This window comes from Artemia franciscana, chromosome 16 (genome assembly GCF_032884065.1).
Source record: "Artemia franciscana chromosome 16, ASM3288406v1, whole genome shotgun sequence".
Classification (NCBI taxonomy): Eukaryota; Metazoa; Arthropoda; class Branchiopoda; order Anostraca; family Artemiidae; genus Artemia; species Artemia franciscana.
Genome location: NC_088878.1, coordinates 19,247,408 through 19,262,073, shown reverse-complemented (window position 1 = coordinate 19,262,073; position 14,666 = coordinate 19,247,408). Strand labels below are relative to the sequence as shown.

General features: G+C 36.0%; 1 protein-coding gene across 1 annotated transcript in view; it reads left to right on the top strand.

The window, feature by feature from the left end:
* The first annotated feature begins 2,982 nt into the window (after positions 1-2,982).
* LOC136037178 (ER membrane protein complex subunit 4-like) overlaps positions 2,983-14,666 on the top strand; it is a 32,388-nt gene continuing 20,704 nt past the window's right edge. The window contains exons 1-2 of the mRNA XM_065719730.1: positions 2,983-3,077; positions 14,281-14,424. Coding sequence (XP_065575802.1) covers positions 14,293-14,424 — 132 coding nt within the window. The 5' untranslated portion in view covers positions 2,983-3,077; positions 14,281-14,292. The remainder of the gene's footprint in view (positions 3,078-14,280; positions 14,425-14,666) is intronic.

Sequence of the window (14,666 nt, the reverse complement as noted above, 5' to 3'; positions counted from 1 at the left end):
CATTATGAAACAAACATTAATTTTAATCGGAAATAATATAGGAGTGTTGCTTTGCAATGTATTAACTAGAAAACGGTTTCTTAGGCTCCAGCAATTACTCGGGTTTTTGTTTTCCCCAATTTGAGGCCAAGCTAGTTTTCGGGTAGCGATTCCGTTACTACTTGGTAATTTGTTGAAACAATATATCTCGTAGTCTCTCGAAACAGCAGCTGTCAGTAAATATTATCCTCCTTGCATCCCAATGAACAGTGCAAGAATGCTTGACGTGAGTAAGAATCGGAAAAAGATAGGAATAGTTGCCAACTAGCTAAACTGTGATTAAAATCTTACCCCCAAGACCTGAAAGAGTATATTCTCTTCCATGGGTTTCTAGTTTGTTCCTATTTGCTTTGTTCTTTGTTCTTGGAGGTATTGGTGCATGTCCGAGGTCCGCTCTCATGCATTCTTTGCGCATTCAGAGCTGACTTCATAAGCCTCTGGATATCCGACTAGCCACCGAAGAACTAAATGCACCTAGGGACGGTTGGGTTACCAGCCCTCCTCCTGGAATTCATTGCTATGAATGGAACTGGAAATACAGCCTCGGATGCCCCACCTACTTTTCCAAATTGACCCAGACCTGTCGAAGGACGTACCCTGTTGCCTGTTGATCATCGCTGACAAAGACGTCACTAATGTTGCCACCTGGAATGTCCTGACATTGAACCAGCCTGGTTCCAAGCTTCTTTTAGCAAACGAACTGAAAAGACATAAAGTGACTATCACAAGAATAGCAGAAACGCACCTTACGGGAAGCGGTGACAAAGATATTGGAGAAAGACGGACACTGGTCTGGTGGAACCCAAAGAAGAGGGGGAGTTGGCTTTGTTCTCAACAACATCTGCCGGAAAGCCCTACTGTTATTCATACCTATCTCATCGCGTCTACTTGGAGCGAGAATTGACGGCAAGCACGGAAGGTAACTGTTCTTACCTGCTAGGTACCGACAAACCAGGCCAAAGATGAAGATAAGGACGACTTCTATGCGTTGCTGTCCTTTAAGCTCTCCTCCGTTCCACCACATGACTACCCCACAGTCCTAAGAGGTTTTAACACTGGTGTGGCTAACAGCTCTTGCCTGTATAATGCGGCTGTCGGACCTATGCTCACTGACACTCTGAATGATAATGGTGAGTGACTGCTGAATTGCTGCATCACCCACGCCCTATCAGTCACAAATACTTGGTTCGTGAGAAGAGACATTGCGATGCACACATGGTAAAGCAATGACGGCAAGACAAAAAAAATGCGTAACTACATCACCAACGACGCCTGCTTTCGTCTGTCCAAAACTGCCGCTTATACAGAGGTTCCAAGCTCAACATACCGACCATCGTCTTGTTTCTGCAAGGATCAAACTCCGACTGAGGGCTAACAAGAGCAACTCCTCTTCCTCCGAGAAGATAGGCACCTCTCGATTGAAGCAAGATCCCTCGGCTCATGGGCGGTATATGGTAGGTATATCATAGGCGGTATACGGTATGGTGCTGCCCTCCAGCAGTGTTCAAAAAGTGAGTCAGCGTGAAACATTTTCAAGGTTTATGTGCTTACGGCAGCTACAGAAGTTATGGGCTTGAAGCACAAAAAAATGAGAGTGGATTAGCAGCCAGATATTCGAAGTGATCGAGTAGAGACAGCGAGTGAGACTAAGAGGAGATATCACACTCTACAGACAGCTCAAAAAACAGCGTAAATCTATGCTTTACAAAGAAAAGAAAGACTTCATTGAAGAGAAAGCCGCTGAGCTCGAGCAAGCTGCCCAAAAGAAAGACATAGGAGTAACATTCAAGATTTTGCGTGAGGTGACTGGCCAACACACCATGGCGTCCACAAGCCTGAAAACAGTGAATGGAGAAACCATATACGATCAGTCCAAATGTCTTGGTCTATGGAAGAAACACTTTGACATAATGCCCTCGACGATGACGAATTTTCTCCTTAGGAGACCAGATTGGCCGTAAAGAAACTTAAGAAAAATAAACCAGCTGGCACTTGTGGCATTGCTTTTGAGCTACTCACAACAAGGGGCTCTGCAATAATACTCTGGCTGTAGATGGTGTTCAGAATAATCTGGCGCACTGAAGTTATACCATCAGACTGGAAGAAAGGAACTCTTGTGCCGATGTTTAAGCACATGGGCAGCAAGACGGGCTGCAGCAACTTCCGCAGTACCACCCTACTGAAAAGCTTCATTGAAAGCTATTTGGAAACGCGCAACCAGTTCCTTACATGTTAAGCTCCTCTACCACTCCTTTAACAATGTCCGCGATAGCCAAAGCACATGGGACCTTGGATAAAGCTCGAGATTTCAGCTAATGAAGGAAGGTCTGCTGATGTACCAGAGTGCTTGCAGACCGGACAGTACCAATGTATATTTCTAATTGTTGACATCTTTGTCAAAAATTCATACTCTGGGATGGACACGTTTATGCATTCTATACACAGCCATTTTTCACATCCATCGCATAATACGGCTTTAGATTCTGGCTCAAGACCTTCTTTGCAGCTTGCGCAGAAATCCAGAGACTTTTTTGGACTGGATAATTTCCGTTTACGGTCTTGTTTAGGAGCCATGTTTTTCACGCACATATTTGGATTCACGCTCTTGTCGGTATTTTTCTTTATTTTTTATTCTGTGGCTTGCGTAAAATAGATCACAGCGTGAATGAAAATGCATCGTGTATGAAAATGTAGCGCAATGAAAACGCAGGGTGAATGAAAACGCAGCGCAAAATTAAAAATTAATCGCCGTCTTTAAATATTTACTGGATTGGACCTGTGGGAAGTGAAGATACCCGCATCGCATATCCCCAGCAGTTTGAGGACAAGTATCCAGCCGGTACCAATACGGCCCTTCTTGTTTGTTTTCGCACTCTCCTGCACAGGTTTACCCAACTGAAAAAGATGAGCGGCTCAATTTATGTAATCTGTGGCTTTTTAGATAAAATACTTCGCAAGTCATGATCGACAACACTGCATAAGGTGAAGAAACAGAAGAGATTTGAAACCTAGAAAGGCCTATAAAGTCCAACACTGTGGTAGGTTCCTTAAATTGACCCTTAGAGTACCACAAGATTAGGAATAATGCAAATGATAAAGAAAAACAGGGTAAAATTCTAGTTAATTGACTTCTTGCTATCTCAGAAAGGGTTTAGGTTAGGAAAATGAAACTTTCAGGGATGAATCTGCAGACCAAAATGTGTCCCAGGAAGGTATTTTTGAAGCAACTACCTCCACTCCTTCTACTTCTATAGGGCCCTGACCTTTGATGACCTTTAAAAATATGTGTGTTATAAAAGTGAAACCTTGCAAAATTGATCTTTTGCTTAATTGAAGTACAACAAAATTGTTTTCAGCTTCATAACTTTGCCCAATTCCATTTTATAAGGTTTTAAAGATATAAAAAATACATTTCATAAATTTTGAAAGAAAACATTGAAATGGCTTAAAATTCTACTCAAATAACAGTAATTGTGTTTTTCAGAACTAAAGGCAGAGAAAAGGCAATGGTAAAATTCTAGTTAATTGACTTCTTGCTATCTCAGAAAGGGTTTAGGTTAGGAAAATGAAATTTTCAGAGATGAATCTACAGACTAAAGTAGGCTATGTCCTGGGAAGGTATTTTGAAGCAAATACCCCCACTCCTTCTCCCTCTAGAGGGCCCTGACCTTTGATGACCTTTAAAAATATGTGTGTTATAAAAGTGAAACCTTGCAAAATAGATCTTCTGCTTAATTGAAGTATAATAAAATTGTTTTCAACTTCATAACTTTGCTCAATTCCATTTTATAAGGTTTTAAAGATATGCAAACACATTTCCTAAATTTTGAAAAAACATTGATATGGCTCAAAATTCTGCTCAAATAACAGGAATTGCATTTTCAGAACTAAAGGCAGAGAAAAAGCAACTAGTAATCAAAAATTAAGGTAAAATGTTGTTTTGTCAAAATTTCAATAGGTATAGACCTGTCATGTAGACACATTTCAGGGCCCTCTAGAGGGAGAAGGAGTGGAGATGGGTACTTCAAAATACCTTCCCAGGACATACTTTAGCCTGTAGATCCTTCCCTGAAAGTTTCATTTTCCTAACCTAAACCCTTTCCAAGATAGCAAGAAGTCAATTAACCAGAATTTTACCAAAGCAACTAGTAACTGAAAATTAAGGTAAAATGTTGTTTTGTCAAAATTTCAATAGGTATGACCTGTCATGTAGGCAAATGTCAGGGCCCTCTAGATGGAAAAGGAGTGGAGGTGGGTACTTTAAAATACCTTCCCAGGACATACTTTAGCCTGTAGACCTATCCATGAAAGTTTCATTTTCCTAACCTAAACCCTTTCTGAGATAGCAAGAAGTCAATTAACTAGAATTTTACCAAAGTCAATTATTATAATAATATATTATTGAATTATTATTATTGAACATAGTCAATGATTATAATTATAGAACAGGGAGCAAATCTCAGTTTAGAAAGATACTCAAAGAAATTTAACAACCAAAGATAATAATAGGAGATTTTAATCTTCATCACACTCTATGAAATAGCCACACTGAATATGCTAAAGCTAAAGAATTAATAGAGATACCAATTGATCCAGAAGAACAGATAGCTGTTGCTACACTAAAAAAAACCTTGCAACTACACTAAATAAGACAACTGGGGGAACAACAACACTGCCACTTCATCATTTTCACTGACATAGAGTTTGGACCATAGCCCTCTACCTGTGAAACAAGAGAAAAATGGTCATTCTCTGACAAAAAAATTGGTAAATGGAAAGAAGAAATATCAATACTTAACTTACCCAACCTAAAAGCACTACCTTAAGAAGTGTCTATTAAAGAAGTCACACAAAAAAAAAAATGATGGAAGCTGGGAAAAAAACCTAGCTATAAAAGATAGCTAAGGAAGGAAAAATAAGGCTTATACTTCTACCCCAGGATGGACAGACAAATTTGAAGCAATAAAAAAAGAGGTTAGACCTAGGAAATAAACTGAAAAAAAGTGGGAAACCTGCAAATAGAAACATTTCTGTGAGCAGACTAAAAGCTGAGATAAATAATTTGACAGCCCAGCTCTGACTAACTGACAAAGAGAAGAGATACAAAGCTTGGACTTGGGTAATGCATGAAAAATTCAGAGGAAACATTCCTGCAAGAGGCTTGTGGAGGAATTTTAAGAAATACATAAAAAGAGAAACTTGTCTTTGAGCCAAAGCTTCTCTAAATGGATAGACAACAAGTCTTTGGGGATGCAGAAAAAGCAGAGATCTTAGTTGATGAATTTGAAAATACATCCAAATGAAACAGAAGACAAAGAACTGATAACCCTAATAAAGCTACTCTGACAATCATAAGCACTGCAGTAGCAATAAAAAAGAACCTCTGCTTAACTTAAGGGATATCAAAAGAGCAATATCTGAGTTTAATTCAGGTGCATTAGGAAATGACAGAGTCCACAATAATATGTTAAAAGCTCTTCCCATTGAGACCATGCAGATAATTTTAGAACTATTTAACAAGTCCTTAAATTAAGGAGTTATGCCACAAATATGGAAAAATGTTGTTATCCATCCAATCCTAAAACCTGGAAAAGATCATAAAGACCCTGCTTCTTACAGACCAATCTCTCTACTATCATGCCTTGCTAAATTACTTGAAAGGGCAATAAAAGTAAAGATTATGAAGGCTCTGAAAGAGAATATTCAAATTGAACAATATGGGTTCTGTGAAGGTCAGAACACCACTTCACACCCTAATAAAGCTTGAGCATCATGTAAAAAAAAGGCTTCTTGGAGAAAAGACACACTTGTGGAATATTTTTTTGATGCTAAACCAGTATTTGATAAAGTAAATATTTGAAAGCTTAAGGAAAAAATTCAAGAACTGTAACTAGATAGAAGGTACAGTATGTGGCTTCAGGAGTGGATAACCAGCAGAACTTTTTCAGTAAGAATAAAAAGGACATTGTCAACTGGAATGAATCTGGAAAGTGGGGTCGCCCAAGGAGGAGTCCTGAGTGTCTTGTTATTTGCACTATACATAAGTGATCTCAATGCAGAGAACCTTCAAAGAGCCAAGACATACCTATATGCAGATGACTTAGCTGTTACAGTTGAATGTGGCCAGAAAGAAGAAATTCAGACATATGCTAAAAAAGCAGCAAATAAAGAAAGAAATTATCCTTTCAGAAAAGAAAACAACAATGATGATGTTCACCAGTGAAAAAACACAAGCACCAGACCCAGATATCCAAAACATAGAGTGAAAGAAAATCAGAATCAAACCAAAATTGCAGAAAGATTTAAAGCTTTCCAAAATTATAGCAAATTCTTGGAATAGGCTACAGAAGGAGTAGAGATATTCAAGATTCATAGATACCTTGTTTTTATTTTATAATGACCATGTAAAATATGCCTCTTTCATCACTGGACAATTCTTCCCCCTGAACTGAAATCTCTTATATCTTTGGAAAATTTGAAAATATTACAGAATAGCAAAAGAAAAACCAAATTTAAACTAGAAGGCCATCTGTCAAATTGACCCTGTTTATTTTGATAGTCTAATTCAACTGAGTAAATTGAATGGGTTCAAATAAAAAAATAATAATAATTAAATGAGAATCTTTTCAAATATTTCATGATAACAAATTGTAAATGAAGAATAGCTTGGGCCAATATTCACCAAAATTAAAAACAGTATTATGATGACTTTTGACACATCAGCAAAATTAGCTTTCTATTCTGATTTTAAATGTATAAAATTCATTCAGTTTATTGTTATCAACCAAAAACTATGAATCTGAAAAAAAAGCCTGATTTATGAAAAGGGGGGGGAAAGCCCCCAAAAAGCAATCAGTATTAGTGAAAATCCCTTTATTAGATGCATCATATCAGAGAACCCCTCTATAGAGGTTTAAGCACCAATCTACAAAATGTGGAATTTTGCTTTTTTCTAGAATTAAGATTGTGGATGCATGTTTGTTGATTTTTTCCAAGGGGTGAAAGTTTCAAACCAAGGGTCCAATAAAATTGGGAAAGAGTTCAATTGAATATAAATTTAAAGTTCATATTTAAGTGACCATAAAGATTGTGGAACATGAAAGTGTGATCTTGTGCCATACAAGGGCACCAAACTAGGACTTTACCCCAAAGAGGACCAATTTGCAATCAATTTTAAATTCCGAGAAGCTAATCAATTTATAAACATCAATAAACTCTATTTGAGGTTTCCCGGTTATAGAAAAAATTTACTAAGGGTTTACTAAAAAGTTCACTGGGTTTACTAAGTTGATTCACTTTTTTTAAATTGCGTTTTTTGATATATAACTGTGTATCAGCTATAATGAAGGAGAGAGGGTGTGTTATTGTTTGGTTATGGAAGGAACAGATTCTAAAAGAGCACATGTTGATACCCAAACTGCTTACTCTCCATGAGCCTGCAGATAAATATAGAAAGTTTTGACAATTTTAAATGCTAATAATTCTCTTCTGTTAATATGAAATATTTCTGTGTTTTTAAGTATAGGTAGGTAATGTATTTATTGATCAGGGAATCCTATTGTAGAGGTTTTAATGGCTTCAGCCATGTAGAAGATCAAAGTCTCACAGGATTTTATCCATATGAACAATGATACCCCTCTTCATCTGTCCCAAATTATGCTGTAGAAATACTAATAATGACTTATTTAACAAAAATACTATTTGTTGCAAATTTTTTAAACATATTCAGATTTTGTTCAAAATTAAATAGTTATCCAATATTTTAATTGTTAGGCAGAAAAACCGAAAAATAGGTGGTAGTTTACTAATCAATTTACAATTAATGGTAAGATACATTCTAACAGCAATTAACCAAGGGGCCAGTACCCCATGTTATTTCTTAGTTAGGCCTTGATATGATGTTCAAAACAATCAGAAATTATGTTTTAAAAAACTATTTTTCAATTGAAAGTAAGGAACAGCTTTGAAACCTATTTGAACAGAAATTATTCTGTATGATGTTGAGGGACTGTCTAATCCTTAAATCCTTGTTTTTTACTCTGTTATGTTTTTACTCATCCTAAATACCCTAGTTTGGCACAACCTATTCAATTCTCTTCTCTAGTCATCCAAAGGTGACTTGAGTTGCTAGATGTCAAAAAGTCCGTCAGTTGGGGTAATTTGAACAAAGACTACTGAAGGAGTTTGCTGAAGAAATTGCACTACCACTATCTAGTATATTCTAATTATTACTTGACTGGAAAAAGGTGCCTACAGACAGGAAGCTGACCCATTTTATCCCAATATTCAACAAAGGTGACCATACTGAAGCCCAAAACTCAAGACCCCTGAGTCTAACCTTGATGGGGGTAAAAAAAAAAACAAAAAAAGATAGATTGTGACTGCTGACATTGTAGTACATCTTCTTATTAAGAAAAATACTTTCTCTTGACCAATACAGCTTTTACCAGGTAAATTAATCAAGAATGATCTTCTCAAGACACATAGTATGCATGGGTGCCCGTAGGGGGGGGGGGGGTATGCCCACTGGAAATAAGATACTGTAAAGTAATTATGAGGAAATAGAGCAGAGTTGGAAAAATATATAGGTTTTTAGTATCTAGAATTTAACCTGAAATATCAGTATTACTCAGTAACATTCAACACTTTCTGTCTTTCTTAATATCACTCAGCAATAGAAATTCTTATTTAATTTTCTTAATCTTGGTTTTAATGTTTTAGTTTGAACAAATTACTTCGAAAGTGCTTTACTTTTATAAGAATTTAGAATTTGTTATAATAAATCTGAAAACACTAAATATATTGGTGTTGGTTACCAAGTTAAAAAAAAAAATATCAAAATTGTTCAATAGCTTATGTCCAACACTTCAGCATTGCTCAATAGAACTGAATGCTAGGAATTCTATTCTTATTTTTCATAAGTAAGCTTTTGTTTTGTGTTTTTTTTTCACTTTTTTAGTTTTAATACTTATGTAACTTTACTTAATATACTTTTTTGTATTACCTTTAAAAAAACGTTTGTCTATAAGCTTTGCTGCCCATCAAAAATCAGACAGAGAGCATTGAACTGTTGATTGATTTTCTGCATTAGCAAGAGCATCATGTTCATAAAACTATATCATTTCATTAATTGTAGCTAAACAAATAAAAACATTTTTCAACTAAAAGTCAGAAGCAATTTTAAAACATTAAACAAATTTAAATTATTCTGCGTATAAGTGCCAGTGGCGCACTCAGAAAATTATTAGGGGGAGGGGGATTCTGGCCAGGGTCCTGGGCAATCAACAGAAAACTTTAAAAATTCCATAGAAAAAGGTGTATTTTAAGACATTACTTAAAGTTTTATTTAGGTCTTTGAATGCAATTTTCAGGAGGGATGGATGATAAAACCAAGCAGACTAAATAAGATCTAAAAACAGAATATAATTTTTTCTGAAGGGGAGGGGGTCTAAAATCCTTTTATCCCCCCTCCCTTTGTGGGTACACGCCTGATAAGGACAACTATACCTTCCTCAACTCCTTGCTCATTTAGCCAAAAAAATGTGCTTTGAAAAACCTTCTTTTTACAATTCAATTGCCCCTGTGTTCCAGTAAATGTTCTGAAAGAATTTTGACAAAAATTCAAACTTCAGAGTGAGAATTAAAGAATTCAAGAGGAGACAGCCTCCCCCTCCCCCCTGATACACACAATAATTTCTGTTCAAAAAGTTTTCAAAGCAGTTCCTTCTATTCAGTTGAAAAATGATGGTTTAAAAAATTAAATTTCTGTTTTCTTCCAACATCATGCCCAGGCCTAACTAAGAAATAATATGTGGTACTTGCCTCTTAGACCCTTGGTTAATTGCTGTTAAAATATATCTTATCAATAATTGCAAATTGGTTATTACAACCCCATGTTTTCAGTTTTTCTGCCTAAGAATTAAAATATTGGATTGGTATTTAATTTTGGACAAAATTTGGATATACTTCAAAAATTTGCAACAAGTAATATTTTGTTGAAACAATAATAAATAACATTTCTGCAGCTGAATTTTGGGTAGATGAAGAGGGGTATTATTGTTCATACAGATGGAAATCCTGTAATACTTTTGATCTTCTAAATGGCTTAAGCCATCAAAACCCCTACAATAGGATTCCTTGATCAATAAATACATTACCTATCTATATTCAAATGTACTGAAATATTTCATATAAACAGAAAAGAGAATTATTAGCATTCGAAATTTGTGAAAACAAGGTTCCTAGCAGTATTTGCCAACCTCCCCCCTAAAGAAATCTACTGGTGGCACTCATGACGCAAATCTCACCTTTTCCAGCTCTGTGCTGTTAGGCATAGGAATTTAGTTTTTTATGCAACCCAGAGAAATATTTCAGTTAATTCCTATCTTCCCAATACCTGTTATACATTTATCTGAAGGCTCATGGAGAGTAAGCAGTTCAGACATTAAAATGTGCTCTTTTAGACATCTGTTCCCACACCATCTACACAATAACTCACCTCCTTCTCTTCATTATAGCTGATACACAATTACTCATTACAAGATGTAATTTCATAGAAAAAGTGAAACAACTTCGCTAACAAAGTACTGCCAACATGCAGCATTACTTCATCTGCAACTGGGAATCATGAAACTTTTCAATCAATTAGCTTCTCAGAATTTTAAATTGATTGCAAATCTGCCCTGGCTGGGACAAAGTACTAGTTTGGTGCCCTCAAATAGCAGAAAACAACACTTCTGTGTGGCACAATCTTTACGGTCACTTTAAGAATGAAGAGGTTTTTTACCCCCTTCCAACAGAATTGGCCACAAGTGTGATAACAAGAGAAAATTTGGGATAACAAAACACTATAAAAGTGTGCAAGTAAACAGTCGTTCAATAGAATTTTTTGCCAGCAAGGAGTTAGTAGGTAGAACAGGCCAAACGAGTCAATTTAAGATTTGATACAATCAGAAGACCAAGATAAGGAATAGTACTAGAGGCAATAACAAATTAATTACTGAGCTTAACAGAAGCGATAGGAGGTTCTTGAGAACAGGGGTGAAACACAAGCATTTAGATTATACTCTCATTAAACAAAAGACCATTCTTATGTTGTACAATTGTTGGTCAAGAAAAATTTCCCTTTCCTGGGAAAATGATCTGTCAAGACTCAGAATATCATCAGCATAATTTTATAAGTTAATATATATTCTACAAAATACAGAAATCTCTAGTACAACCTGCTGTGACTCAACAACACTTTGATTGCATAAATATGGGGAGCTAATAGCTCCTTGGCTAATATACTAGAATCAATACATCAAGCCTATTAGTCAGAGTAGAGGACCCAGGAAACTTTATATTTACTTTTAACCTATAATACAGATCTCTAAGCATTATGACAAGAGACCTGAACAGACAATGCTGGTGAGCACCTAAAAGCAGCTGTGTATGTCTCCTAACATTGTGTGCAACCAACATAATATTTTCTTGATTTCCATCACAATCAATCAATAGATGTGCTATATTCTCTCTTCTTAGTCCTACTTTAAAGAAAAATTCACTATCAGGAGTGGAGCACAAACTATTTAGTCATTAATTACAAGCAGCTCCATGAATCTACACAATACTGGGGTAACAGTCATAGGATGGTATAAGCTACATTGTTCCAGCTCCTATGCTTTTTTAAAACTGGGGTGACTATAGCTATCGAAAAAACAGCCTTGACTAATCTAGAAACAAAAGAAAGTCTGATTAAGCAAAGCAAGGAATTCAGTAAGCTTAGCACTACCATAAAACAAATGTATACTGAAGACTTCATCAACATTTCTGGTATATTTTTTCTTTAGCTTTGTTGTTCCAGTTCCAAAATTTTTATGAGGGTATATGGACTATCAAGCAGTCCTGTCTCCCATTTGGTTTCAAAGAAATATTGTCAATCCTTCTTTTTCTTCAGCTGTCCTTGCAGAAATGGTCAGCAATAATTCTTTCTCTTCAAAAAAAAAAAAAAAAAAAAAAAAAAAAAAAAAAAAACAGCACCTGAAAACAAAAATACACTACTATTTATGTCAATTGAAAATTATTATTTTGATGATGGGTTGTGGGAAGCGCGAGTACCTGAGATCAATGTTCTATTGTTTTCTTCATGATTTGAATCATCAAATTATAAATTGATCGTTCAGTGTTAGGATGTAATTGTAAATTAATGATGGAATCAAATGCTTTGGGAACCATCTTTTTTGGCATCTAATCTTAATCTTTGTGGTTTGTGGTGCCAGTACAAAACACTCAAAAAAGATATGTTGGGGGGGGGGGTTTCCATTGATGTTGAACACCACCTACATAGTGGTGAATGATGCAGATCCATCGGATTCGAAGAGAATTCAGCAACAGGTATACTGATTTTAACTTTTAATATTACACTGAATTCTCCCTTGATTGAAACAGGGAATTCAGGAATGGTGGGCACTTTATTCTCCATGGTGTTTTATAATATATTGAAGATTCCCAAGTTTTGAGTCTGGAAGGGTCCAAGCATTTGTTCCTTCATTAGCTAGCCTATTAGCTGTCATATTGTGGGTCAGCCGTTTATGGCTGGGGATATGAAATCAAACTGAAGTGTCAACATCCTTAAGAATTTGGAGCGAATCTCTAATTGATTTCAAATCTGAGTCAGCAGCCTTATAATTATATTTTTCCATTAGTTGGATGGCAGGTCTGAGGTTGACCAGAACTTCCATTGCTTTTTGAATGGCAAATAGCTCTGTTGATAAAATTGAAGTATTGGATGGGGGAGTTTCTGATATATTCAAGGAAACATAAGGAATGCAAACCCCTACTCCTGCATTTGATCCCTTTACTGAGCCATCTGTGTAAACTTGAGAATGTTCAGGAAATAGTGAGGAAATTTTATTGGCCAAAAGCTGAAAAACATACTGATCAGTATAATCTGATTTATCCTTTGAAAGATATTGGAGATGACACTCAGGGGTCTTCATTTCCTATGGTGGTGAATTTGGAAAAGGATAACTATCTGCAGGTTCATTTTTCCAATTTGAATGAATTGACTTTCAAAAATAAAGTGGCTCAGGGATTCTGCATTAGAGTTACAAAATCTGCAGTATAGATTTGGTTTGTTTATGCCAAGTAAACTCCTCTTTTCTTAGAACCAAAGAGTTGCTTTTAGATCTATAATAAAGAATATTATCATCCCTTAACGATAATAAGGATGGAAAGGGCAGTTTTGTTTTTGAAGTAACCCTTCTTCTGAGTATGTCTCTGAAGGTCTGGGCTTTCCAAATGGGGTTAATCAGATTATTCAAGAAGATACTGGCCGGCTGGTTTGCTACCTCATTATATATGATGCCTTGGTGGCTCATATGCAATGAACCACCAAGTGAATTTGATATTAATAAGGTTAATTTGGAAACTGATTAATTGTTCTCTTATTATCCTCAGGTCTGAACTCATCGCGTCCCAATAAATATTATCAATGAGCTGAAGAGCACCTTTGGATTCTGAGAGCAATATAACTTTTGAAATATAGCAAATTAGTACTAACACCCTTTAAAGCGTCTTTTATCACTGACAGCTATTCAGTGATGATGGAAGGGCACTGACTTAATTCCAGTTGATAGGAAGTGGCAGGGGAAAAATAATCCATTGGAGACATGTTGCTCTTTACTGAGTTTAAATGACTCTCACATTATGGCCTGATAACTGACTACTCTATACAATTCAAATGATGAGACTCTCCAAGCCAGAAGATTGTCTTTTGGACTATTTTGTGTCGGAAATGAGTCAGTGGTTGTCCATTTACGCTGTATATATTTTCTTAAAATCACCTTGGGCTACAGTTGCAATCAGTCAAAATGTTATGTAGAATCTGTGGACTGGAGGCACGTCACTACTGGTTGACTTTTTTTTTCTTTTTTCTGGGTCAAATGCATACAGTTATTTATATATTTTGTACATATTTTTCTTTGACAGGAGATTTGGGAGAGAAGGTCATCTTAACGATGTAAATACAGAAATTCGCCCCCATTCCTAGTTTTGGAAAATCACCCAAGTCTTAGGTTTGGAAAGTTGCCCTAGTCATAGATTTGCAATTTCGCCCTAGTCTTAAGTTTAAAAATTCATATAATTCCAGTTTTATCCAAAGGGGCAAGGACTCCCGGTTTCACAAATCACATAATTGTTGTAAATGCTTAATTGCTGTTTTTTTTTATGAAATGATTAATTTTGCAGTTTCTTTTTCAGAGTTACACAATTATGGTAGAACTTGCATCTCCACCTGGATATTCATCAGTTTCAACTCTATCTCAAGAAGTCGTAAATAAGCAACAGGATGCAAGTTTAATTACGAAACGTTCATGGGACATTGCTGTTGCCCCTCTCAAACAGGTTCACTTTGATTTATTAACTTTCTCAAACTGTCTTTCTCTATTTCCTAGGAAGCTTTCGTTTTTGCTTCTAAATTTCGTATTCTGGTGTAAATTATCAAATGCCTATTATGATACAAATATCTAAGTAGCATAAACAAAGTATATCGGATGTCAAAAACTTGCCCACATTCATGAAAACTTCCAAGTTTGAACCCCAGAGCCCCCCCCTCCCCTTACTGTCACAAGAGATGTTGGGAGCTA